This window comes from Cnephaeus nilssonii (genome assembly GCF_951640355.1).
Source record: "Cnephaeus nilssonii genome assembly, chromosome: 11".
NCBI classification, from domain to species: domain Eukaryota; kingdom Metazoa; phylum Chordata; class Mammalia; order Chiroptera; family Vespertilionidae; genus Cnephaeus; species Cnephaeus nilssonii.
This window is the reverse complement of record NC_137082.1, coordinates 6191874-6219680: the sequence shown is the minus strand read 5'-3', so window position 1 is coordinate 6219680 and position 27807 is coordinate 6191874. Positions and strand designations below refer to the sequence as shown.

Sequence of the window (27807 nt, the reverse complement as noted above, 5' to 3'; positions counted from 1 at the left end):
AGCAAAACCGGCCAGGGCTAGGAGGTCTTTTTACTGCCGTTTGTCTCCGCACTCACGGTGAGCGACCTCTATGGTGTTCTGCCTGCCACTGCTGAGGAAAAAAGGGATACAGGCAGTCCTCAGGTTACCTCAGACTCAATGTACGTCGTTTCGTGGTTACGTCGCCATCTCCCATTTATTTATATATATAAAAAAAGTTCCGTCATTTCGCCGTATGTACATATGTGCTTTATGTTTTTTATTATTTATTTACCACAAGTAAAGGTCAGGCATTGTTATCTTTTAAATTTTTTTACTGTTTCGCTTCATTACTGCTGTGTGTGTGCTCCATGTGAGTGACGTAGGTGCTCATGTAGGTGGGTTCCGACTTACGGCGAAAATCGCGTTACGTCGCACCGTAGGATCGGATCTCCGACGTAACCCGAGGACCTACTGTATGTGTCTTTTGAAACCCTAGATGGTGCACACTATAAAAGACAGTGATTTAAAGGCCAGGCTCATACTCAGCCAGGCCTTGGAAATGATACAAACCTACTAAAGTAACATCATAAACTAGGATGCCACTTAAAATCTGTTTTATCAGATATACTCAATTAAAAATAAACTGCAATATGCCCTGGCCACTGTGGCTAAGTGGTTAGAGCATCGGCTGGCCCACCACAGGGTCCCGGGTTCGATTCCCAGTCCCAGGTTTGATCCTGGTCCCAGTTGGGGTACGTGCGGGAGGCAATCAACCAATGTGTCTCTCTCACATCAGTGTTTCTCTCTCTCCTTCCCTCCCTCCCTTCCACTTTCTCTAAACATCAATGGAAAAAAATATCCTCAGTGAGGATTAAAAAAAGTAAACGGCAGTAAGAGGATCAGCAAAATGTACATGAAGTTGGCTGGTTAAGCCAAATGTCCTAAGGCTTTAATTCAACATGGTTAAGTATGAATAACACTGCCCACTAATGACAGAGTCATACAGCACACATAAAGTATCCATGAGGTTATCCATGGTTATAAAAAATACCACATTGATGTTGGAAATGGCACCTGTGAACTCCCGCCACGCTGAGTAGTAGGCTGTCGGCTTTACGATATAAACTCCTCTGGTTAGTGCCCCAGGACTAACCCTCCGCGGGGAGCCACCCCCTCAGTGGCCGACTGCAGCAATGCAGGCTTCAGCCAGTCCGAGGTTTGTTTAAAAAGCATCCTTTACATAGTAAAACTGTTGTCAAACAGTGTTGTAATTTAAACACCCTTCCCCCGAAACAGAGACGTTAAATTGTGCAAGAGGTATACATTCCAGACGGTTCCTGCGGGTCGCAAAGCTATTTTAAGCTGAAGCGTTCCGAAGGTGGCTCAGTCCCCAGGCGTCTGAACTCAGCGCCCCCAAACCATCCTCACTTCCAGGTTTTGTTAAGGCCCCTTTCTTCCTGTAGCAAAGTCAAGTGCAATAAACCCTCCTGTTACTAATCAGGACAAACCGTTTTTCATCGTTCTCTAGGGTACAGAATTGATCAAGCCAACGTGGGAGAGTTTGTTACAGCTTGGCCATTGCTATCAGTCTCCAGTAGCTGAAGTTCTGTCTCCTTGGTTGGGGAGGAGGGCCGGTGCGGGGGGGGCGGGGGGGGGGGAGCGTGGAGGGGAGACACAACTGCCCTCTTGTGGGGACTGTTGTCATTGCTTCTGCCACAGAAATCGAATGCACTAACAGTTACTGCACTTGAGGAACAAATGAGTTTCTCCTTTTACGCAGGCGTTTGGTGGGAGTCCGGACACGTAACAGAATCAAAGCCCATCCTCTGAATTTCATTCTACATCACATGCCATCAGGTGTTATACATGCAGAACACTGCAAAGTACTTATAAAAGACTGTTTATGAGGAGGCATTGATGTTGTTAGATACCAACTGGGCTTGCAGTTTCAAATATGTTTTTGGTTGTTAATCCTCACCCGAGGATACTTTTCCAGTGACTTTTAGAGAGAGTGGAAGGGAGGGGGAGAGACAGAGAGAGGGACACAGTGATCGGCTGCCTCCCACACGAGTGGAGGACAGGGATCGCAACCGAGGTACATGCCCTTGACCAGAACCGAACCCGAGACCCTTCAGTCCGCAGGCTGACGCTCTATCCACTGAGCAACCCAGCCAGGGCTAAACATGTTTGTCTGTTCTCTTTAAATTTAAATATGTTTAATTGCAGTAAAATACACAACATAAAATTCACTATTTTAACTATGGGTGGGCAGTTCAACAGCATTAGGTACATTCACGCTGTTGTGCAACCATCACAAGCATCATCTCCAGAACTCGTTCCCCTTCCCAAACGAAGCTCTGCACCGATTAAACACTAACTCCCCATGCCCCCAGCCCCGGCACCTACCGTTCTCCCTCTGTCTCTAGGAATTTGACTACCCTGGGCCGCTCACATAGGTGGAATCATGCAGTGTTTGTCTTTTTGTGTCTGGCTTACTGCACTTAGCATAATGTCCTCAAGGCCCATGCAGGTGGTAGCAGCTGTCAGAGTTTCCTTCCTTTTTGAGGCTGAGTACTATCCCATTGTATGGATGGACCACATTTATCCATCCATCCACCCATCCATGCTCACTGGGTGGCTTCCACGTATTGGCTACCGTGACTAGTGCTGCGATGACTGGGGGTGTGCAAATACCCCTTCAAGGCCCTGCTTTCAATTCTTTTAGGTGTACACCCAAACTGCTGGATCACAGGGTGGTTCTATTTGTAATGTTTTTGAAGAACTGCCCTACTGTATTCCATAGGGAGGGAGGGGCGGGGGGAGAGACATTTTTAAGAACCACCATGCACATTTTATAACAAAGATAACTTTAAGTCATTTTATTGAATTATGCAAAACATCTTTAAACAATAGTAAAAAAATAAGAAACAATTACAAAAGTTCAAATAGTCAGAATGGTAGCATATAACAGACCACAGACTATGTCTCACTATGTGAAGTCAACGGTTTGCTGTTACGAAGAGAATATAATGCCCTCCCACATGCTCACCTTGTCCAGCGCTTCTGACGTGGGATATTTTTAACAACAGATCAGCATTTTAAGAATTTGAACTGAGCTAACAAGATGGGAGAGGTTCTTCCACAATGTAGTCGTATATCAAATCACGGTGATGTACACTTCAACATCTTACATTTTTGTCAATTATTACCTCAATTAAACTGGAAAAAGAAAGAATTTGCATTTAGGACCCATCACTGATTTTAAACTCTGGGGAGAAAATTTTCACGATCAGGATTTTGTTTTTTCTCTGCCAATTATTTTGAAAACATAAAGTGGTTTTAGCAGGACAAAAGGGTGATGAACTGATATGCTGATACGCAATAATGGGAAGTAACCAGAGTGATTTCCTATAGCCAAAGGACACAATTTAGGGAGCACACAAAAATCTAAATGCAGACTTTGCTCAGACACCAAGGTGAAATAGGTTAAGCATTATTTTCTAGTCGAATTTAGAGTTTTTCATTTCCTACTCAGTTTTTTTTTTGTATAATATTAAGGCTCTTTGTTGAATTTAGAACTCATTAAAAATTATTACGATGGCTTTACATTTTATGGAAAATTCATTTGTACAAAAAAGGATATAAAATTAATATTTCATGTTTATAAAAATTGTAATGTAAGAACTATCACGGGCACGTACAATTCCACATAAAGTTTCCCAGCTCTGACTGTTGGCCGAAGCACTCAACAGTCTGTGCTACGACAGAAACAGGCGTTGTCCAAAAACCACTGCTCATTTGAGCCACTTTGGCCAAAATCTAGTGAATGAATTCATGGGTTTGGGATTTTATCCCTCAATTCAAGATGTTGGCCTCTTATAAAATAACTGCAATGTTTTTTGTTTTAATGTTGTAAATATTCAGTGAAAAACAGGCAAACAATTCTAGGCACTGCGTCCAGCTTTGGAAAAAACTATGACTACCAAGTGTCACAAATTTCATTGTTTCAAAGAGGACGCTAAGCGTTTCTAACTCGCGTGAGAATGACCCGAACGCCTCACTCATTCAGCATCTTGAGGACCATCTCGCAGGTCAGGTCTCCATCCAGGTCCTTGCTTCCGGCTGTGGTTCCCCCGGAGTGGACAGGAGTCATCTCTCCTGGGTACTGGTCTCCCCTCAGCACGGAGGCCTCCTCGGCCTCCCCAGCAGCGGCTTCTTGGGGGGGAAAAGGCACAGGGTTGACAAATTTAAAAGAAAGCCAAGAAGTCAGTGCAAATGTATTTTGGAAACAACGGTTTGATTTTTAGCCCAGCAGCACGCTTTTCAGAAAGCCATCTTTCTATGGATGGGACAGGACAGGACCATCAGTCTGCTCTCAACTCTGCCTTCTGTCAGGGTTTCCCAACCTCAGCTCCACCGATGTTCCCTGCTGTGGGGCTTTAAACAAAATCCAGTGCATTTAGGTGAAGCCACTCATCTGTTTTCAGATCCATCCCACTTAGAGCCCCGGTCCAGGTGGCCTGGTCCTGCTGTTGGATTTCACCTGGTTTGTCGTCTCCAATAAACGAGTGTACCTGCAGTGGGTTGAATCCTTGCCCCCCCCCGAGAAGTTGTGTCCACACCCTAACACCTGACCTGAATGTGACCTTTTTGAAATAAGGGTCTTTGGAGATGTAATTAGGGATCTCGAGATGAGATCATGTCAGTTTCCCAGGCAGACCCTAAGCCATGGCAAGGGGCTTTATAAGAGACAGAAAAGGTAAAGACGGACAGAGAGGTCATGTGACGACAGACTGGGGTGATGCAGCCAAGAGCCAGGGAACGCTGGGGCCACCAGCAGCTGGAAGAGGCATGAGGCCCCTCCCCTGGAGCCTCCGGAGGGAGCAGGGCCTGGCCACGCCTGGATTCGGGATGTCTGGCTCCAGACTGCGGCGGGACAGACCTCCCTGGTCCAAGCCCCCCATTTGCAGTCATTATTGCAGCATCTGGGGTGTGAACACAGCGCCCAGCAACCCACAGCTTTGCTGAGGGGAGCTTCAGGGACAGGAGGGCAGTGGGCATGTGCGGCTGTCATCCAGCCACTAAAATGCCCCCCAGGAACCCATGTGGTGGGGTGTGTGGACTCCCGCAGGGATCCCCAGTCACTTCCCTACTCCGACCTCACTGCAGCCCTGGGAGGTGGGTAAGTGACCAGGCTGCTCCACCTATGACCACACGGAGCTCCAGACCCGCCCCCAGTGGCAGGAAGCCGCTCCTGGGCCGGGCGCCTTCGGGGCCTGGTCCTCAGGGTTCCTGGGTGTGCTCCCCGCAGAACGCTCAGCACCCGGGGAGATGTAGCGAGAACATCGGGGTCCAATTCAAACCCAATACGTTTAAAAGGAGGTACCGTCTCCCTCCTTCGGGATCGCCCACTCCCTCGCCGCGGTCCGTCCTCCTGCTCCGGGGGCCGCCGCCGCACACTTCTCCGCGTGTCTCCGCATGTTGGTCTGCGGGAAGCGACACAGACACGCTGAGAGCCCGAAGGAACGCGGCCCAGGTCGCGCCGTGGACCAGGTGGGCGCGCCACGCTCTTACGCAAAAGGACGGCGTGTGAAGGTGACCCTTTCTGTCGTGTGTGGGTCTAGCTGCAAGCGGGTGCATTTTAGGTAGTTCTTTGTAACAGAAGTCAAAACGTACTTTTCTAGATTGCTTCTACTCTCCAAGGTGAGGCTGGATATTAAACCTGCAATTCAATGTATTGGTCGGATTTATGAAAACCAATAAAAGACCAGAGCCATCACGGCCCTGCCAGCGGCTCGCCTGCCCTGCTCTGAGTTATGAACACTGCGAACGGCAATCAGATTACAGTGGGCGTCTCGGGGTCCCGGTCGAGCCTCTCAGCGATATATTCTTAGGGAGGAACGTTGAGGAGGATTTGAAATAAGGCAGAAAACGTTCACTATCTGAAAAGTCCATGTGCTAATGGAAGATACTGGTGACATGTCATTAAGTTTGCCAATCCCATTAAATTTCCATTTTGACTTCAGGACGGGGCTTCCTGGGCTTATGGGTGGCAGAAGGGGGATTCGCATATAACAGAGTGGGGAAGGTGACGGGTTAGTGAAACTCCATTTGGCGTTTATGCACAGGGGCTGGCGCACTGTGGCCTCGGGCAGCCTGGCCGGCCAACGGCGTCTGTACAGCAAGTGCTCTGGGACAGCCACCTCCCCTCATTTAGGAACCTCCACCTCCGGCTGTGCTCGTGCTTTAACCTCAGACGTGAGCCGCCGGGGAGGAGAGGATCTGTCTGGTCTGAGAAGCTGAAAATATTCACTGTCTGGCCCTTCACAGAAAAGCCTGCCAGCCCTGGTTTGCACGGTGGTGGTGGGCACAGGAAGCCTCCAGGGTGGAGGATGCCACTGAGGATAAAGGGCAATGGTTCCTTCCCACACCACACTCTCCCTACAGCCTCATCACGTTCGTGGTTAAGAACGTCTCATGTCAGTTTCGAATGAACAAAGAAGTCAAACGAAAACACACCAGCCTTTCAGAAGCAGGTGGAGTAACCCTCTAGGACACCCAGGCTCGGTAGGACTCAGGGGACAAGGTGACGGACGTGACGAACATCTGTGTCGGAGAGATGCTGCTCCTGGAGGACCCAGCGTCCTCAGTCCCGAGCAGGGTCCTCCCGGGAGGAAGGGGACCTGGCCGGTGACGTCCTGGGGCTATTGTGTGTTAAAGCACGGAAGCTTGTTGCCCTGGCTGGTGTGGCTCAGTTGGTTGACCATTGTCCTGCACCCTGAAGCGGGGCGGGTTCGACTCCCAGGCCGGGCACATTCCTGGGTTGTGGGTTTGGTCCCCAGTCTGGGTGGGTGCGGAAGGCACCGACTGATGTGAGGGAGATGGAGATTCTTCATATAACCCGGCCCCACATCTGCACACCTTCCCCCGCTATCAGCACCCCCCACCTGATGGCACATTTGCTATAACTGACGAACCTACATTGACACGTCATCATCACTCAAAGCCCACAGTTTAGCTTAGCGTTCACTCTTGGTGGTGTATGTTCTATGGGTTTGGACAGATGTATAATGACATGTGTCCATCATGTGTCATACGGAGTAGTTTCACGGCCCTAAAAATCCTGTGCTTCGCCCATTCATTCCTCCCTCTCCCACTCCTGCAAACCGCTGGTCTTTTCCTGTCTTCATAATTTTGCCTTTTCCAGAATGTCATATAGTTGGAATTAAATAGTACGTAGCTTTTCAGATTGACTTCTTCCACTTAGTAATGTGCATTTAAGATTCTCCCATGTCGCCCGGCTGGTATGGCTCAGTAGTTGAGCATCAATCTATGAACCAGGAGGTCACAGTTCGATTCCCAGGTTGTGGGCTCAATCCTTGGTAGCGGATGTACAGGAGGCAGCCGATCAATGTTTTTCTCTCATTGATGTTTCTATCTCTCTCTCCCTTCCTCTCTCTGAAATCAATAAAAACATATTTTTTAAAAAAGCAACAGCAGAAAAAGCTTTTTAAAAGATTCCCCTGTCTCTTCATGGCCTGACAGCTCACTTCTTTTCAGTGCTGGGTAATATTCCATTGTCCGGATGGGCCACAGTTTAAGTGCCCGTTCATCTCCCGAAGGACACCTTGGTGGCTGCCAAGTTTTGACTATTATGAATAAAACTGCTACACAGTAGGTCTTCCTGTGGACATAAGCTTTCCACTCCTTTGGGTAAATACCAAGTATTGTGATTGCTGGATTGTATGGCAAAAAATATGTTTAGTTTTGTAAGAAACTGCCAAAGTGTCTTACAAAGTGTCTATATCATTTTGTGTTCCCACCAGCAATGCTTTTAAAAAAATATGTTTTTATTGATTTCAGAGAGAGGGAGAGAGAGATGGAAACATCAGCGATGAAAGAGAATCATGGATTGGCTGCCTCCTGCTGGGGATCGAGCCTGAAACCTGGGCATGTGCCCTGACTGGGAATTGAACCATGACCTCCTGGTTCAGGTGTGGACATTCAACCTTTGAGCTTATTTTATTTTTATTTATTTATTTGTTAATCCTCATTAGAGTATATTTTCCCATTGATCTTTAGAGAGAGTAGAAGGAAGGGAGGGGAAGAGAGACAGAGAGGGGGGGAGGGAGAGAGAGCAGGAGAGAGAGAGAGAGAGAGAGAGAGAGAGAGAGAGAGAGAGAGAGAAAGAAAGAGAGAGAGAGAGAGACAGACAGACATCAATGTGAAAGAGATACATGTGGGATACAATCCAGGTACATGCCCTTAACCAGGAATCAAACCCATGACCCTTTGGTGTGTGGGCCAACGACCTAACCACTGAGCACCAGCCAGGATGGGCTTCCCCACTTTAAACCCACCAGCAGTGTCTGAGAACTCCTTCCCAGCTCTTTCACGGTGTCTTTTGTTAGTTAGTTAATCCTGGCACCGGAGGATATTTTTCTATTGATTTTTAGGGAAAGTGGGAGAAAGAGGGAAAGACAAAGGGAAACATTCATGTGAGAGAAACACATCGATTGGTTGCCTCCTGCCTGCGCTCTGACCCAGGGCCTGGGCCGGGGAGGAGCCTGCAACCCAGGTACATGCCCTTGGCCAGAATCGAACCCGGGACCCTTTGGTCCGCAGGCTGACGCTCTATCCACAGAGGCAAATAGGCTAGGACCATTATGGCTTCCTTAATTGTAGCTATCACAACAGCTAACTCTAGGGGTATCTTTTTGTGATGTTGATTTGAATTTCCCTGGTAACTAATGATGCCAAGCATCTCTCATGAGCTTCTTTGGAGAAGTGTATGTTTAGATAATTTTCCTCTTTTTAATTGGTTACTTGACTTTTTGTTGTTATTAAGTTGTAAGAGTTTTTATATATATGTATATTCCAGATGTAAATCCAAATATCTTCCTTTTTGAATGAAAGACAAAGTTTCAAAGCTTCTGATTCCACGCTTTGAGCGACACTACGAGGCCAACTCATTCTGTTCTCCGCTTTCTGCTTCTCTCACCAGAGGGCGCTCCGCTCAATGTTAACCCCATAGGAATGCTCCTTGGAGCTTTGCCATGACTTTTATTTGACATTTCGAACTACTGGCATGAACACTCCAGAGTCATCCCACTATGCTCCCTACCAGAGCACACAACGACCCTACCTTTCAAGAGAAAAGAAAAGTTCCCCCCATAAAAATAGTCAACTTCAGGTAACTCAAAACTTTTGTAAAGTTAGCGTGGAGCACACATCATCTCAGGATCTAGCTAATCGTGTGAGTGTGTGTGTGTGTGTGTGTGTGTGTGTGTGTGTGTGTGGCGGGGGGAGTGGGAGGTTAAGTGTCCACACGTTCTTGGACACTCTTCCTTTCTGAAGGGACTCATGCCCCGCCTTTGAGTAGGGGCTGGACTCAGTGATTCGTTTCTAATGAACAGAAGTAATGCTGTCACTTTTAAGACCAGGTGACAAAAGGCTCGGTGGCTTCCTCCTTGCACACTGGAGCAGTCCAATGGAGAGGCCCGTGTGCCCAGGAACCCAGGCCTGTGCCCACTCCACGGAGTGGCTCCCCAGCCGGGGCCAGCCTTCAGAGGGTACAGTCCCGCCAACACCCTGAGGCAGCCTCAGGGGCCGGGAGCCACCCAGCCGAGGGTGGGCCACGGGACCTGAGGTCAGGCATGTTTGGTGCTTAAGCCGAGCAGTGTGAGGCAATTTGTTAGGCCGCAAATAGAAAACAAGCACAACACCCCAAAAGATTAAAGCGGGAGGGTAAATGGTGTGCTTAGCACAGTACCAACAGCACTCTGTTAAGACCATCTGTGAGCCCTGGCCGGTTTGGCTCAGTGGATAGAGTGTCGGCCTGCGGACTGAAGGCGCTCGGGTTTGATTCCGGTCAAGGGCACATGCCCGAGTTGCGGGCTTGACCCCCAGTGGGGGGCATGCGGGAGGCAGCCAATCAATGGTTCTCTCTCATCACTGATGTTTCTATCTCTCCTTCTCCCTTCCTCTCTGAAATCAATAATACACACACACACACACACACACACACACACACACACACACACCATCTGTGAAACATTTTGAAAATTGCTTTCTCTCTGTGAAGAAGCCTAAATCGAATTCACAGGAACAATTTTTAAGTGTTACCCTAAAACTAGGGATTCTCCCTGGATTGCTGTGCGTCTGGGAATCCCTAAAAGTATTTGCAAGGCTTTGTCTGCAGGACTGACTTCTCTTGCAGAAGGAGAGAGCACACTTTGATAAGATTTTCAAGAGTTCTGTGGCTGCTAACACCTTCCCAAGGCACAGCAGGTGCCACCTGGCCAGTCCCTAACTGGGTTTCCGCCGCCCCCCCCCAGAGGGCCGCTGTGCCTGGGAGGAAGGGGGTCCTTTCAAGGAGATGGATGGGGGAGCTTACCCAGCGGGAGAAGCCTCTCCTGCACTTGGGGCACTGGTGCACGGCCAGGGGCGAGGCGGCGTCCTGGCATTTCCTGGCGTGAGCGCTCAGCAGCTCCTTCTTTGGGAAGCGCTGGTTGCAGGCCAGGCAGGCGAACGGCTTCTCTCCAGTGTGGGTCCGGGTGTGAGCCGCCATGTGGCGCCCCTGGAGGGAGAGGAACAGCCGCTCAGCTCTTGACAGGGATGTTTTGTGTCGGACATTACGTATAGTATCATAAGTTTTTTCCTCCCCAAAGGTGAGCGCACTGCTAGGAAAGATCACAGCGGAGACATTGCCGACCCGACCCGGCCGGAGGGGTGGGAGCAGCCTGTGCAGGGCCCAGCGGTCTCCTGTCCCCTCCCAGCGCTCCCACAGGCCGGGTCTCCCCCTCCCAGCGCTCCCACAGGCCGGGTCTCCCCCTCCCAGCGCTCCCACAGGCCGGGTCCCCCCCTCCCAGCGCTCCCACAGGCCGGGTCCCCCCCTCCCAGCGCTCCCACAGGCCGGGTCCCCCCCTCCCAGCGCTCCCACAGGCCGGGTCCCCCCCTCCCAGCGCTCCCACAGGCCGGGTCCCCCCCTCCCAGCTCCCCCACAGGCCGGGTCCCCCCTCCCAGCGCTCCCACAGGCCGGGTGGGAGAACACACCTGCGGGAGAGAAACGACAACCACTTTCCCTCCAAGAGTTCACGTGTTTGCAGACCCGTGAACTGCGTTTACGAAGGGCGGACAGAATCGCAAACTGAACAGAGTTAGAGCTTCAGTGCATGGCCGCGTGGGGCTGGAAGCACACGAAGCTTCCGTTCCCCTCCTACTTCCTGACGGCAGGATGACAAACCTTCCCATCGAATTGAAAGCATCCTGGTGCCAAGGACTGTTCTCAGCAAAGAAGCAGAACTTTTAACCAAGATTTATATGAGCAAAGAATTTCGGGAGAATCAGGACAAAAAAATATATAAAATCAAACAAAAATACACATTTCATTTGTTTGATTTAAAATGCTATGACTCTTTTTCGTTTGTTTGTTTTTGTTAATCCTCACCTGAGGATACTTTTCCATTGATTTTTAGGGAGAGTGGAGGAGAGAGGGAGAGACAGAGAGAAACATCGATGTGACGTCGACTGGTTGCCTCCTGCACAACAGGGCCGGGGCCGGGCAGGAGCCAGGAGCCTGCAACCAGGGTACGTGCCCTTGGCCAGCATCGAACCTGGGACCCTTTGGTCCGCAGACGGACGCTCCATGTCCTGAGCCAAACCGGCCAGGGCTAAAATGCCATGATTCAGACGACATCCATGAGCACTTCCGCACTCCGGTTAATTGCCTAATGGACAGTCTTTCTTCCAGTCTCTCTCCGGAACACCCTCCGCCCGTCCACCTGCCTCTCATCTCCTCCAGGACCATCTCCCGGCCTCCCCGCCGGGTGTCACCATCCCACCTGGAGCCTGGGTCTCCAGAATCAACGCCCTAGAGCTCCCAGCAGTGTCCCAGCTCAAGGTCCCTCTCTGCTCTCTGCTTGACCCGCCCTGGGCCCCCCGGCTCCCCTCCAAGTCTTATCCATCTTCCAGGAAATTCTCCTAGTTCATTTTTGAAAAATTGAGCCTGGGCTTAGAATATTCCAATGCTCAAAGTTTACTAGAAAAACTCTGTCTTTTCTTTACTCAAAGCATTTACCGTTTACAGCTCCCACTTTGAAACACAGTAAGTACTGACTCCCACCTTTCCTAACCAGGCAAAATATCCAAGTGGCACGTGCCTTTTAAAAAAAATCCTCATTCAAGGATATGTTTTTCATTGATATTTTAGAAAGAGAGGAAGGGAGAGGGACAGAAACAGCAATGTGAGAGGAAAACATTGGTAGGTTGTCTCCCGCATGCACCCCGAACAGGGATCGAACCCGTAACCTGGGGATGAGCCCTGACTGGGACTCGAACCCTTCGGTGTACAGGACGATGCTCCAACCAACCGAGCCACACCGGCCAGGGCAGTTCCCACACTTTTGGTCTTAGGACCCCTTTTACTCTTAAACATTATTAATACTCCAAAAAATGATTAATACTGACTATATTAGAAATCAAAACTGAGAAATTAAAATATGAAAATAGTTATAGATTCTTTTAAAAAGAACAATAAACCAACTACACGTTAACATATTTCTATAATCACATATTACATTTTTTTTTCAAAACAAAAATGAGTATCTGGCTTAGCAGAGAGAGTTGCCAGTTACCATTTAGGACATGCTTATATACACAAGTACTTGTTTATCGGAAATTCAAATTTAAATGAAGACAGCCTGGTTCTCATCTCTGCTTCTGCCTTCAGTCAGCCGAGGTGTGTTGTGGTTGAGATACTAGTAGATGGAGGAAATCTACTCTTACAGATAGGTAGCTGGGAAAGGGACAGAATTTTAATAGCTTTTTGAAATAATTGTAGACCTTCTTTTTTTGATATTACACCAAAACTCAAAAAGTGGCATTTCTTAAAAATTGGCTAGAACGTGGAATCTGAAACCACCCAATGAACTTTTTGTACGCTGTTACATTAAAATCTGTTGATCTATCTTATACTTTGAATGAATTTTTTTTTACCTAGCCCTCATTTTGTAAAATAATAGGTTGGTTGTTCGGGAAAAAATCAGTTTGAGTTACGAAGGGCTTCTGAATGCTAACACATTTCATTATACCATATACAAAATTATTTTCTTAAAGTCACGCCCATCTTTGGATATAAGTTTCACAAAATTCTAATTCCAATTCCCTCTTAAAAGCTGATGCATCCTTGGCCACAATATTTCTCTGAAGTGATGTGCCTGTTCCGTTCACCTTCCAGAAGGAGGCATTGGTATTGTTAAATGTCCAGGAACTGAATAAGCAGAGTTTGTCGCTTGCCCTTGCAAGTAAAACTAGAAAAGTGGCCAGTTAAGCTGGCAACTCCAGCAGCCCCACAGGCAATGTCCTCCAGACACTGGCCTGCCTCAGAGCGGAGAGGGGCTTCCTACCGACCTCCAGCTCGCCACCCGGAGCAGTCAGGGTCCAGACTGAAAGCAGTCCATAGCTGTGCTGCTCCCCCAAGGACATTCGGAAGTAAAACCGCCCTTTATTTTTGCTTCCAGTGCACGGAGGCGAAGAGCACAGTGGTGACGGCTCTGCTTTGCTTTGCACTAAGGCACCTCCACGGCTTTTGCACAACCAGGGCCAATGCCACGCAGCAAAGGGCATATTGGCATTAATTCATTATTTAAGGACAATATTTTTTAAAATCCTTATCCAAGGATATGTTTTTATTGATTTTTAGGGAGAGAGGAATGGAGAGGAAGAAAGAGAGGGAGAGGGAGAGGGAAAGAGAGAGAGAGACAGAGAGAGACAGAGAGAAACATCGATCGGTTGCTTTCCATATGCATTTTGATGGCAGATCAAACCCACAAATTAGATATGTGCCCTGACTGGGAATCAAACCCACAACCTTTTTGGTGTATGGGACGGACGCTCCAACCAACAGACCCACCTGGCCAGGACAATCAACGATAAAAAGTTTGATCTCATGGCCTGATTGGTTTCAAGGACCTCTAGGGGCCTATGAACCATACTTTAAGAACTGTACTGGCTCATGGCTGCCTTTTGGTTATTTTCAGTAGCCTTTTTATAAAAGCATGACTTTTTTTCAGCATTTTCAAAGTGATAGGAAACCCCACTCCAGCCCTCCCTTCTTCCATGGCCTCCCACCGCGTCCCCAAACTGATTGGAACTCAGTACCTGCTTGCAGGTGTAGCTGCACTGCTCACACCTGAACTTCTTCTCGCTCCGATGAGTTTTCTGGTGCTGAAGGAGGCCGTAGCGCTCGTGGAAGACAGCAGAACAGTAGCGGCACTCCATCTCTGCGGCTTTGTAAGTGTGCAGGTTGCGCACATGGACACCTAAAACCGTTACAGAACATTGTATAGGGGGGTGTGATTTCCTGGGAGGCTGATCTAAACCAGGGCTCCTCCCTCGCAGCACGTGAGCACATGGAGGGTGGACCGTCCCGTGCAGGACCTCCAGCAGCACCCCTGGCCTCTGCCCACTAGATGCCAGGAGCATCCTTTCCTTCTCACAACCGAAATACCATGAAGCTGCACTTGTGCAAACCAGCCACCAGATGGCACCACAGGACTGCTGGAAAAAATACAGGTTCCCAGACTAGTTCCTGCAGCCCAGCTGCCTCCTTGGAATCAGGCCCAGGGCCCCACAGGTTCCCCTGCAGAAGGAAGTTCATCAACTCAAAGGCTCACGCAGGTCGCTCTTCCTCGCGATGAGTGCGGCGCAGTGCGGACACTGGTACTTGGGGACGTTCTCGCTGTGCTTCTGCACGATGTGTATTTTCATGGTGCCGCTCTGGGTGAAGCGCGCGTGGCACACGTGGCATTCGTAGGGCTTCTCGCCTGTAGGATGATGACAAAGGCGACCGTCTGCAGAGGGGCCTCACCCCGCAGGCCTCATCCTCCCCTAAGGACACGGGAGCTAAAAGCTTGTCTTTTGTTCCCTTTCTCCTGTGTTCACCCCCAATTAGCACAAAATTCCCAAGCCGAGTCCAAACCACCCTCCGTTCCCATCCTCAGCGTAAGGAACTAAGAAGCACATATAAGCATGTTGCTTATACACGAAATACGAAGTCAGTGGACCTGTGCCTTGTTTTATGTGCTTCCAGGTTGAGGATGCATTAAGGAGCTGACTTTTAAACCCTGAACCACCAATGGCAGCAAATACTTGATGGTGTCTTCTTTGTCACAGCGGCGTGACGGCACAGCGTTTACGTGGGCTCCCGGACGCCACAGAAACGCAAAGGCACAGAGCGAGTCCCCAGCCGAGAAGGCGCGGAGACACTCACTCTGATGCTCAAACTTGAAGAGTAGGTTTTACCAGCTCCCTTCTGAAATGAGACGGGGCTTTATGGCCGTGGCCTCCAGCGTGAGCCACTCTTACCTGAGTGTGTCCTCATGTGTCGCTTCAGCTTGTGGGTGTCCTTGCTGGCGTAGCTGCAGAGGTGGCACTGATAGGGACGCTCCCCCGTGTGTGACCGGATGTGGCGCTTCAGCTTACTCGCCTAATCAACACATGGAAGGTACTCGTTTGCAAGAGAAACCAGAGAATTTTAGACCCAATCTATCAGCATTCTAGAGAGAGACTGGCATTTTAACCTCAGACCGTACTTCGCACCCTGAGAAACGCGAAGGGGTCGTTACTTTTTATCTCTGTTTGTCACTTGACGCGTTTAAGACCCTTCGGGAGAAACCAGCAGTAGTTTCCAGAGACTCTCAGATTCAACTTCACGTTCCACAGGGAAGACTGCAAGCTGGCCACTCAGGGCCCACGGGCTTTGATTTCCATTCCCAAGGCCACTTACACGCGTGCGGCCGAGTTTAGGCCGCGCCGCAGGAGCACGGAGCAGGGTGCTCTTGTTTGCATAAACAATATGAGAATTTTGAGACATTCGCTCTCTGAGAGGCGGACACCTGCCTGAGGCACTTCTCAGGCTCTGTGGGATCCACGTGGCCATCCAAGGTGGCTCCATGTGCCCGGAGTTTCTTTATAATGAACCACTTTTAAGTGGAAGAAAACACATTCTAATTTGATTAACTGCATACCCCAGGCAACCAGTTAAAAGGCAAACCACCCATTACCTCCCGTTGGATCATTTTTGCCTGATGGTCTGTTACCTCCCAGAACCACCTTCGTCTGCATTCCCTCCCTGCGGGCCTTGTCCGCCTTTGGCAGAACAGAGGGCAGGGGTGACCGAAGTCAGAGCCCGCCTCGCCTGCCTGTGACCCCCGGGTCTCACTCCCCAGTAAGTGACACGCACACAGAGGCCCGAAGAACATTCAAGGACAAAAGAAGACCTAGATCCAAACCAAAAACATTAGATTTTTTTTTTCCCAGATGAAAAGTAGATGTCTTCAAGTATATCAGAAAGTGAAACAAAAAGAATTTTTAAGATGACGGCAGGAAAGATTTGGGGAAAGGCTGTGAATGATCCAAGGCAGCTATGTGTCACCCTCCTCTGTTGCTTCGCAGGGGAGGGTGAGGGAGGGGGAGCTCGGAGCTTTCACAGGATGTCTTGGGCACCCCAGCGTGATGCATTCCTGCCGGCGGGGTCTGTGTGAGAAATGGCGTGGGGGTGCAGGGAGCTTAGGACGCCCGCTTAAAGCACACCAGCATGGCAAGACTTGGAAACTTCATAAAACGGGGTCACGTGTGCCAGGCCGGCCAGTCCACAGGCTGCGTGCCGGCGGCGGGCTCCGGAGAAGGGTCTCAGTGTACCTCGATGTTTGCGCTCAGAACCCTCAGGACACCAACCGAAGTCCACTCCAGGCTGGAGCGTCTCAGGTGGCTTTGTTCCTTGAAACTTTCATTTTTGTGTTTTCAAACTAAAGTTACAACCTTTAACTCGGATGAGAAAGAACTTTCAAAAATAGTAATAGCAGAAAAAAATTCTTGGAATCAGAGTCTGACCCTGTCTGTGAAATTCTCTCGTGTATGAAACAACGTTGCATCATTCCCCTCTTTCAACGTTAGTCGTGCCCTTTTACTTAGTTTCCCTCCGGAGTGCAGTATCCTTTCCCAACTAGGTTCAAAACCAGGTCCCGCAGGCGTCCCGACAGACAGTGGAGGCCTTAAAAATTCCTCGTAGAATAGACAGTGACAGCAATGGTCATGTTCGTTCGTCTCATCCAGCGAGCTGCTGAGCCTGCTAGAAGGTCTAACAAAAGGACCTAGTTGATAGGACCGGGACACAGGACTGAAGTTGGAAACACCTGGTTTCTCTGTAGTATCAGGGGATGATATGTTTAAACCTTCAAGCAAGTCGATTTGTGTCTGACCAAGAGCCACTGAGGCAAAAATGTCAGCCACCCTGCAGCCCGGATCTGGGGTCTGTCTGGAGTGGATACATTTGCGTCTGCGGACCCGAGCGCTCCCTAACATACGAGGGAGAGCTCTGAACCTAATTTGAGATTTATTTCCCAAGCACCTCACACGGTTCTATTTGTAACTTGTACACTTTTATATATTGCTTTTGCTAACAGGTAATCAAAGCAGAAAGAAATCCAATTTTCTATTTTCAATTTAGAAAATTGAATGACTATTATTTCCTGCATAGACTTTGTATGAATAATATCTTTAATAAAACCTCTTTTGTAAGGGATTCTGCTGTTAGTTTAATGTAACATAATTTATAGCAACTTCTTAATAAGACGCCACAGAGCTTTAAGCACACGTGTGAACTTACTTCCACGCTCGCATACTTGCACATGGAACATTTAAACGGCTTCTCGTGAGTGTGTTTGTACCGTCTGTGCCGGACGAGCTCTCCACTGGTGACAAACGCCATGTCACAGTCGCCACACTTGTGGGGCCTGGTTCCTGTAAAATCACACAGTTTATCCTCCTCAGCAGGATTTCACCACAAGTTTCCTTAGAAATGTGTAACTTCTGAATTACACTCAGCCTCAAAACGCATTACATATGACGAAGAGGCTCGCTTAAGCCCCAAACAGGCCAGGCAGAGGCGAGAAAAGTCTTTGTAACGCCAGTGTTTTTAACTGACATGGCAGAAAACAAGACAAAACTGAAGTCTAAAGCAACACAATATTTTAAAACACAGAACAGGTTGCATTCGCATTCTTAACGCCTTAACACGCATCGCTCAAGGGCCACGTCCTTTTGGGCGGTCACCTGTGTGGGTGTTGATGTGGTTCCGCAGGAGGGTGACCGTGCGGAAGGCTTTCAGGCACAGGTGGCACGCGTGCGGCCTCTCGTTGGTGTGGGTCTTCATGTGACGGTTTAAGCTCGCCGCCCTGGCCGTGGCGAATGTGCACAGATCACAGTGGAAGGCCTGCTCTCTTCCTGCGGGAGGAGACACAGTTGATGCTGCTGTGAAAACCTCTTTGTGTTCCCATTTCTTTTGGGGGTGATGGGAGCACGCTGGGATTAGGCAGTGGCCGTGGGTGCACCAACTTGTGACTATATTAAGAACCTGAAATGAGCTGGGAATTGGGATTTTGGGGGCACAATCTCTTGTTTTAAATATATGAGAAACTACTATATGGGGAGGGCTGCAAATTCACCCCCCGGCGGGAAGCAGCGGTGGTAATGCTGAATGAGTGACTTGGACCACGGACAGTGTGGCCGTGTGACTTTCTAAACCAAGTCACTTCCCAGCCCAGCCACCTGCTGCAGGAGGAAGGAAACAGAGCCAAGTGTTGCCAAATAGGACTTCAAAAAAAAAATGAGCTAAAGTTTGAGATTTGGAGGGTGAACTCTTAATTTAAACAAGTAAGACATTATTTTTTAAAGAAGCCAAAAAAACAATTCTGAAGGTCAAATTCATCCTGTGGGCTGTCAAGATTCAATCTCAGTTTTTTTTATTTGTTGGTAATCCTCATCCAAGGATATTTTTTTGCATTGATTTTTAGAGAGAGAGAGAGAGAGATGTGAAAGAAAGACTTCGATTGGTTGCCTCCCAACTGGGTCTGGGGATCAAATCTGCAACCAAGGTACATGTGCTCTTGACCAGGAATCGAACCAGAGACCCTTCAGTGCACAGGCATGTGTTCTAACCACTGAGCCACACCAGGGCTCAACCTCAGTTTTAACATAACTTCAAGGTCCTTCCTAATCTGGCCTGATCTCCCTCTTTGAGCACCGTCCAGCCTCCTTATGAAGCCACACCCACAGGCCGCTTCCTGCTGCCTGGACCGGTGGTCCCCACTGAGTGGTTTCTGAGTCCTTCCCTGGCCGCACCTCACCTCCCTCTCCCCCAGAGGCGCCCCTGCTGCCTTCTCCACATCACTCCTCCTGGACGGGAGCAGCTGCGCGCTGCGGAGCAGGTCGGAGCCCAGCATTCTATGTACATGCACAGCATTTTGCAGGAGCATTTTCTATGCTTTTAAAACATGTGTGAGCAAAACGCAAAACGCTTGGATTCGATGCACAATATACAACATCCGTTTAACATTTCTCCCATTTCCTGACTTTCTGAAAGCAACTAGAAGTCAACCACTTAAAACTTGAACACAGCCACTTTTATGCAGGGTCTGTCACACAATGAGCCCACCTACCCTTGGCCTCTTGTTGAGTTTTTGGAGAGCTGGCTGTTTCAACAGGTGGCTGACTAGAGGCAAGATGATCTTCTGTTTCCTCCCCGTTTACGTTTGAAAGTGTCAGGACAATTTCCTCTCCCTGCCTCGCCTCCACAAGAAAGAACTGGTCTTGTGCTTGCGGGACGCCTCCTTCAGCTGGCAGCTGGTCCTCCTCCCGACTCTCCTCAAGCTAATAAATAAAAACGAGCATTCAAACAAACACGACGCGTAAATTACAACCGGATTCAACTCTTTGCCTTGACCACACCAAGGAACGCATGACGAAAGAGAGAACCAAAGTAGCACATAAGGTTGTCCATTGCAACCAGAATGCTTACGCGTAATGATTAAGCATCAAGGAGTCTTGGTGGTAAAACAACACTATTTTAAAAAAGACCCCACAATGTCACCTGACAGCATTCTAATTAGTGAAACTTTTTTAAAACTCTTAAAAAAAAGAGCACGTGGTCTCCAGGATTTTTCTGGGAATTATTTTAGTGTGGTTAATTTGTCCATACACAATGCCGCACAAAAGGCAACCTAAAAAATAGTTTGTTTTTTAAAACTGCAGGGAAGGGGTCCGTTTTTTAAACCAGCCGTACCTCCATCAGTGCAGCACTCCCGGGCGGGCGCTCTGCACACTCACTGTCCTCGGGGGCCAGGGCCACGCTGTTCTGCAGGACCTGGAACTGCATGGGCTCCACCGCCTGCAGCGAGTACACCTCGTCCTGGAGGCTGATGGCCACGCACTGGTGCAGGCTCTGCTGGGCCCCCTCTCGAACCCAGAGCAGCGAGGGCAACCCACGGCCGGCCTCCTGCATCATCACCTGCACCCCCTCTTGGTGCTGTGGCATCTGACAGCCGACATCCTGCAGCTCCCCGTCTTCGAAGGTGGGGTACACTGCCTGCAGGGTCAGGATGTGCGTCCCGCTGTCCTCCATGGCGGCGGGCACCAGCTCCTGCTCTCCCTCGGAGATCTTGGTCAGGAGAGCCCCATAGATGCACTCGGCCTCCACTTCCCTGGGGTTTGGGGGCTCTTTCGCTCTGCACACTCCATCCTCCTCCTCCTCCTCCTGGGCTTTTTCTGGTACCAATTCTAGCTCTTTGATTTTGGTGAATTGCTTAGGACCAGAGACCTCAGTCCTCGCCATTTTGACTTGGCCTGTTTGAGAAAGAAGCAAGCAGTCTGGTGGGGCACACTGAGGTTTGGCCCCTAGCAGGCTTTGGGGCTGACCTCAGAAGGCTTTAGGCCCCATAGGAATCAGGACTAAGCTGACTCAGCAGATGCCTAGGAGGGGCTGAGCCTCAGCAGGCATTTGTTCAGAACGTTCTAGAACCAACAGATTGGGGCTTGAGCAGGTTTTCAGCAAATGCACGTCCTAGGACAAGCAAGGTGGGCCCGAGCAAGCTTTCCACCATTGCACAATTCCAGACTGAGCACCGTTCGAGCCACCCGGGCTTTGGGCCTGGAGTCTTGAGCCCACACACACTTGGCAGACGGAGCATGTGCACCCCCACTCCCGGCCCCTCCCCCGTCCGGCCCCTCCATACCGCCCAGCCCACCTTCCCGCCTTCCCGCCATCTCACCCGCCTGCCCACAAGCGGAGCAGCACGTGCTTTGCAGGGGGCCGGGGCCGGGCCCCTGGTGCGTCCCACACCCGGGAGGCGGGGCCTTGGTGCTGGCCCGCCCTCTCCAGCGGTTCCGCCTCGGACCGAGGGCTGCAGGCACTACCGGCCCAGGTGGCGGCTGAGGCAGGAGGATAAAGGATCAAGGATCCAGGGCTGCTGTGTGCGCAGGCGCAGGGTGGAAAAGCGGAGGGGGGGGGTTGGGTGCTGGCGTGCAAGGGGCGGAGCCAGGGGGAGGGGCGACTGCTGAGGAGGGTGGTGGAAGGAGGGACCTGAGACCTGGAGGTGGGGGGTGATGATGAGGAGAAATAGAGGGGGCTAGCAATAGCGCTGAAAGACCTAGGGGAATGGATGAGGAGGGGAAATGGAGGGGGATCTGAGACCTGGGGGGAGGGGGGAGGACGGAAGTGGAGGGGGACCTGCAGGGGGCGCTCAGAGACTTAGTGGGGGAGGGGAGAGGACGGAAGTGGAGGGGGACCTGCAGGGGGCGCTCAGAGACTTAGTGGGGGAGGGGAGAGGACGGAAGTGGAGGGGGACCTGCAGGGGGCGCTCAGAGACTTAGGGGGGGAGGGGAGAGGACGGAAGTGGAGGGGGACCTGCAGGGGGCGCCAGAGACTTAGGGGGGGAGGGGAGAGGACGGAAGTGGAGGGGGACCTGCAGGGGGCGCTGACTTAGTGGGGGAGGGGAGAGGACGGAAGTGGAGGGGGACCTGCAGGGGGCGCTCAGAGACTTAGTGGGGGGAGGGGAGAGGACGGAAGTGGAGGGGGACCTGCAGGGGGCGCTCAGAGACTTAGTGGGGGAGGGGAGAGGACGGAAGTGGAGGGGGACCTGCAGGGGGCGCTGAGAGACTTAGTGGGGGAGGGGAGAGGACGGAAGTGGAGGGGGACCTGCAGGGGGCGCTGACTTAATGGGGGAGGGGTGAGGGCGGAAGTGGAGGGGGAATTACAGGGGGCGCTCCCAGTGTCTTATTGAAAGGAAGATGGACACAATGGGGGGACTGAAGGGAGGGAGCCCCAAAAGGAGTTTGGAAATAGGACGGGGCAGGTGGATGGACAGCGGAAGGGGAAGGGGGAACCTGTAGAGACCTGAGCAGGAGATAGTGGATGGAAAGGAGGGGAGGAGGTAGGAGAGGGTCCAGGACATGGGGGATGGAAGTCAATGGAATAAAAGAAGTTGGGGTAGGAAGAGTGCACTACGGAGGAGACATGGGGAAGCAAGAAGGAGGAAAGTGGGTGGGGATGCCCGGCCGAAAAGGGGTGGGGAGATGGGAGTGGAGAGGGGCAGGTGCCGGGAGGGGGCAAGAGGCCCGTGCTGCTTGAAGCCTTTCCCAGATCCTGAGACTTGATGAAATTCTTCCCAGAATGCCTCCTCCAGGTGGGAGGGTGCCCAGAGTGACTGAAGGAGATACCGAGCGGAGACCAGTGTTGGGGAGAAACAAACTGGAAGGGGCCACGCGTTGTGAAAGTCCTCGTGCCTCCCAGCTGTCCACGTGCATGGGGTTGCTCGCCTGGGAGTGTCCTCTCAGCGCCTTCTTCCCGGCGGGACTCATGTTTCCGTTGGCTCATTTCTCCACCAGCTACAAAATGCATGCGTGCGGAGCCCACGAAGGGTTAAACCATCCGCAGTTCCCATCCAGAGGCCGAGCACTGTCCTGCACTGTCCTATCTGTGAAAGCGCGTCGTCTGGTCTGCCCAGCATCCTCCACGGCCCTTCTGTGGCTGTTCAATTTTATTTCACGTTCTCGTGCATAGGGTGCACTCAAGTCTGTTTTTTCTTTTTCGATGGCACGAAGGATGGAACTAAATTCCCTTTCAAAAGGAACTCATGTGCCAGCAGTCCTGCGTTTGTTAGCGAGCTGCTTGGCTGGCTGGCTCGGACACGGTCTGGGTTTCCATTACGGTACGCATACTATACGGAGAAGATAAATAGCGGAGGGTCAGGGGAAATAGTGTATTGTGATAACTTCTTTTAAATCATTTAAATGAGTTTCTCCGCCCCAACAATCACCACTTATTTAGTGCCTTCTCACTCTAATGCGCAGGCAGCTAGAAAGTTTGGCCACTATTTATATAATAAATGTGTGTTTAGAAATTTCAGCTACCGATTAAAAGCACATTTTTTAAAGGAGGTATAAAGCCAGTGGAAGGAGGGGCATGGAAGGGGAAAACGCAGGGTCTTAGAGAGGAGAGGGGAGAGCGGAGAGAGGAGGGGCAGGCCGGGGGAGCGGGTGCTGAAGGGGAGAGGAGGTGACAGGGATGAAGAGACTGGCAGTGGCAGGGAAGACCAACCAGCAGTTTACCGAACTTCGCTCCTATCCTGAAGTTGCACCGAAAATTACATTTGTTTTCTTTGCTCTTATTAGACATCCTGGGAGTCTGAGGGGAGGCCACCTCGGACCCCCTCGGGGGCCCCCCACTGAAGGGCGCGTCACCTCGGAGCTGCTGGGACCCTCTTTCAGAAGGTGGAGGTGGGGGAACAGCACTGGAGGGGGGGCAGTATATGATCTCTTCAAAGTGAAAGAAAAAGTTAAGAAACTCGCTCAAATGATGGGAACTGTGATTCAGAGCATCCCTATCTTAAATACTGTGTAGTTTGCTATTTATTATGGTTTTTGTTTGTTGACTGACGTCTGGGGGAACAGACTATGACACGAATGTTCAAAGGCCCGGGAGGGAGGGCCGGCACCGCTCTGAGGAGCAGCTGGGTGTCGGAGGGCCTTGCCCTGACCCCCTTTCTTTCCTGCCTCCCTGCACACGGGGAGGGAGAGCTTGATTTTCACATCCTAGAATCTTCCAGAAACCAATGTCATGGTTTTCTTTTGTGGCTCCGCAGTGGTGTTTACCTGAACCGCTGAATGACACCTGTGACCTCTTGGTGTTAAGAGACTTCTCTGGCACTTTTCACCTTGTCCAGCAGTTGTTCGTGCGTACAGTAGGCATTCATAACGAACGCAGGTATCTTCATTGGGGTGCTCAGACGGCCTTTCTGAATGGTAATCCGGCACCCAGAGCTTCCAGCTTTGACATGGGTGTGTGATCTCCCAAGATGGACTCGGGCCTGCTTTAAAGTAAGAAGTTAACCCACAGTAGGCTAGGAGGTCGCCCTGGACTAACCAAGATGTGTGAGTTCTGCCCTAACTGTGTGTTGCTACAATCAGCTCAATTCTAAGGAAGAAGAACCGAAAGAGATTGCCTACTTTGTTGACTATTACAGTTGGAGAGTAGACGCCAAGTGTTTCTCCTGCGTGGTTGGTTGGCTCTGCGTTCATTGATATTACTCGGGAGCCTGTCTAGCAGCTGGCACATCCACCGTTACCTAATCCAGTCTTATGTGATGAGTTTGGCTCCTCTAAGTGCCACAGAGATAATCCGTACCCGAAAAGTACATCAACAGCCTGGTTCTTTTGCCTAAAATGATCTTGTTATCACTCTGATTTTAACCAATAGGTTGTAAAGGAGTGTCTGTTTTCCGCGTGCCAGTTAGCCTCTGGCAAACGCTGTTGGACCGTTACACTTTGAACTTTGGTATGCACACAGAGAGAATGTACCTTTACTTAACAGGTGGCTCAGCATTGCTCATGGACTTGGCCACAGGGGCGGGAGGCTGGGGACACATGCACAGGAGAGTTCTTCAAATCATTAGGAATGGTCATAAGAAGAGGCAGGGTGCCAGCATGGGGATTGGACTCTCAGGTAAAGTGTACCAAGTGTTCCAGAACTTTCTGGAACGTTATCATTATAACCTCTACCTTGTCCTGTTTATCTATGAAGAAGCATTGGGCAAATAAATAGATAAATATGTAATAAAAGTTTATTGCATTTAGCCTGATTAAATGGAGTCTGAAAACAAGCCTCTTGGGGTAAAAAATCTGAACTTGTGTACTCCTACCTATTACTGTAGTTAATTTGGGGCTGGGGTGCTGAAGGGGCCAATGCAAAGGACTCTGCTTTATTCCTTTCAATAGTGAACACAGTGTGTGCAATAGAAAAGGATTTTTTGTTGTGGGGGGAAAAATCTTGGAGGATCAAAAATCTAAAATAAATTCTGAGGGTCTATGGACTGCGTCCCATTGGTCTCTGTATTCCAAGCTCCTAGCTGCTATGCAGCCCGAGGAGGCAGCATGCCATGATGTAAAAGTGATGCCCAGCTTCCCAGCTGTGTGGCTTTCGATGGGTTACTCACCCTCTCTGAGTCTCTATTTTATCTTCTGTAATGTGGATCCAATCATACTACTTCCTAATTTTATTATTGTGAAGAATAAATGAAATAATCCATTGCAATTGCTTAAAAATAACACAGTGCTTGGGATATAGTGGATGGAAAATAAATGCTAGCTATTTTATTATTACTCTCACTCATTTATGCAACAGTTGTTACTAGTTATAATGAAGTTATTTGATGTCATTGGGATTCTGGAGGTCTTATGAAATTCACTTCTCAGAATTTTTTAGCTAGTTCCAAAATTAAATCCAAAAAAAAAAAAAAAAGAAGAAGACATCCCTAAATATTCTGGCAGAGAACAGATCAGGTCTTATTTTACAGCTTTATATTTTTCAAGTGGGGTTAGCGTTAGAAAAAGGGCTGAATTTGATGGCATGGCTAGATAATACCTATTAGGTGCTATTTAGAAGTTGATAATTTTAGTCCTAAAACCTAAGAGGGGTGACGCTTGCTATTGCCCAGTACCAAGGATAGTCTGGGATGTCCTGCTTTCTGCAGAAGCTGCACCTTCCTGTTCTTGTCGAGGTCAGCGGTGACCCCACATTGGTGGCTTCGTGCGCAGGTCTCAGTGCCTACCCACCGTGTGTGACCGTTCAGGGACATTGTGAGAGGGAGACAGGAGGGTAGGAGTCAGACGAGGCAATGTGCTATACTGTACACCTGACACTATCCTATATAATAAAGAGCTAATATGCTAATTAGACTGGACAGCGGAACAACCTTCCGGAAAGATCAGTGGGCAGGACCGTGGGGCTATGAGGCAGCCGGGGCTGCAAGGGCCGAGCCCCTTGCACGAATTTTGTGCACCGGGCCTCTAGTTATAAAATAAGATTGAATATAAACTATAATTGAAAAATGAAATTTGAGAGAGAGAAGAATGAGGCCATGTGACGATGGAAGCAGAGAGAGCGGTTGGATGATGTCACGCTGCCGGCCTTGAAGCTGGAGGACGGGGCCAGGAGCCACGCAGTGCGGGCGCCTCTAGAGGCTGGACTGGGCAGGGAATGGGATCTCCGCTGGAGCCTCCAGGAGGAGCACAGCTCGCTGACACACTTCAGACTCCTGACACCCAGAAGGAGAGAATAAATGCGGGTAGCTTTAAGCCGCTCAGTGTGTGGCCCTCAGGGCTACACTGGGAGGGGCCAACCCAATATTTGTAGGAGGAGGGCAGGAAGGATGGGAGGAAGGCAAGGTGGGAGGAAGGGAAGGAGAGAGGGAGGAAGGAGTTTGAAAAGCAGAGTAGAAGCCCCGATGAGTGAGCGGGAGGAGGCCGCTGGGCAGCCGGGGGAGAGAAGGGCGTGCAGAGCGGCTTTCCTCCGATTTCCCGACCGGGGAAGTCACCTGGAGAAGTTACCCACTGGTGAGGGCAGGACGTCCATCAACACGCAGAACGGGGCAACGAAACTGCTCTGTGTTAGAAACGGAGGATTTGCCTTTATGCTTTTCATTTTGTTTGTTTTTGAAGGAGCGGGACAAAGATGGACAAGAGTAGAGAGGGAAGGGGGAGAAAGGAATGGCCACACAATACTCAAAAGGGCTAAAATACGCATCACGCACACGCGTATCTCACTGCCTGATTTTTCCGGAGAAGACAGGATCTGGGTGTGTAAGTAAATTCTGATTTTTCAATAGCGGCAACTAATTAAAAGAAATGTTAAGTCCTCTTGTCAACAAAACAAAGTCGATGCAGCAGCCAGAATTGACCCAAGTCAGCTGGTGACCCCCACTGGGAGATTTCCCCATTGGCAAGCACAGAGGAGGGCTGGGATGGCGGGCACCGGATCTTTCCGATAGTACGCATCAACACTTTAAGTTACCAAGTCATTGTTTTTCTCAAATGAGAAACGTTAACATCTGCAGTGATAACAATGAATGTTTGTAATGTGCTCTAAGGCTTTCCAAAGCAGTGCTGGTGTATGCTTCTTTGATTTACCTCCGGACGGGGTGGGGGTGTGGATCTTCTGTGGGTTAAAGGCTGGGAGTCTGGGCACAGCCCGAACTGTAACCGACATCAGGGTGGGCGTGGGGGCACCCAGGGGCTCCTGCCAGAGCCCCCAACGGCACGGCGATTTCTTTAACCGGGCTGACCAAAGAGAGTGTGATCTTTTCCAGCTTGGGATGGAAAGCTGGTGATGCTGGACCTAGCATGCTGACTTGGAGGGGTTACTTCAGCTCCTTGAGGGTCCATAGATAGAAATTAGATTATAAATCACTTCAAGTGTGCCCAGAACATGCCCCCTATGCCCCCAGAGCAAAATTTTCTCACCACCCCAAACACACCTTAGCTGCGGGAGCCGGCGGCTTGCTGCGGGAGCTCCCAGGAAGGATCGCTTTCTTATGGCTCTAAAGGTCACACATGACCCAGCTGCGCCTCCTCTCTCGCCCTTGAACGACACGGACATTACTGCAGCCGAAACATTTTTCTTATCAGGTGACTGCTCAGGGAGGTGTTTATTTGGAAGCTCTAATGTCGTTATTA

The 27807-nt window shown here is 50.1% G+C and overlaps 1 protein-coding gene across 1 annotated transcript; it reads right to left on the bottom strand.

Moving 5' to 3' along the window:
• Positions 1-4018: 4018 nt before the first annotated feature.
• Positions 4019-20632, bottom strand: CTCFL (CCCTC-binding factor like; the record flags this gene model as incomplete). Its single annotated transcript, XM_079784691.1, has 9 exons — positions 4019-4176; positions 5348-5447; positions 10358-10540; positions 14122-14282; positions 14637-14786; positions 15328-15448; positions 17630-17763; positions 18076-18246; positions 20128-20632. The coding sequence occupies 9 exons, from the start codon at positions 20630-20632 to the stop codon at positions 4019-4021; spliced, it is 1683 nt and encodes a 560-aa protein (XP_079640817.1).
• Positions 20633-27807: the final 7175 nt, after the last annotated feature.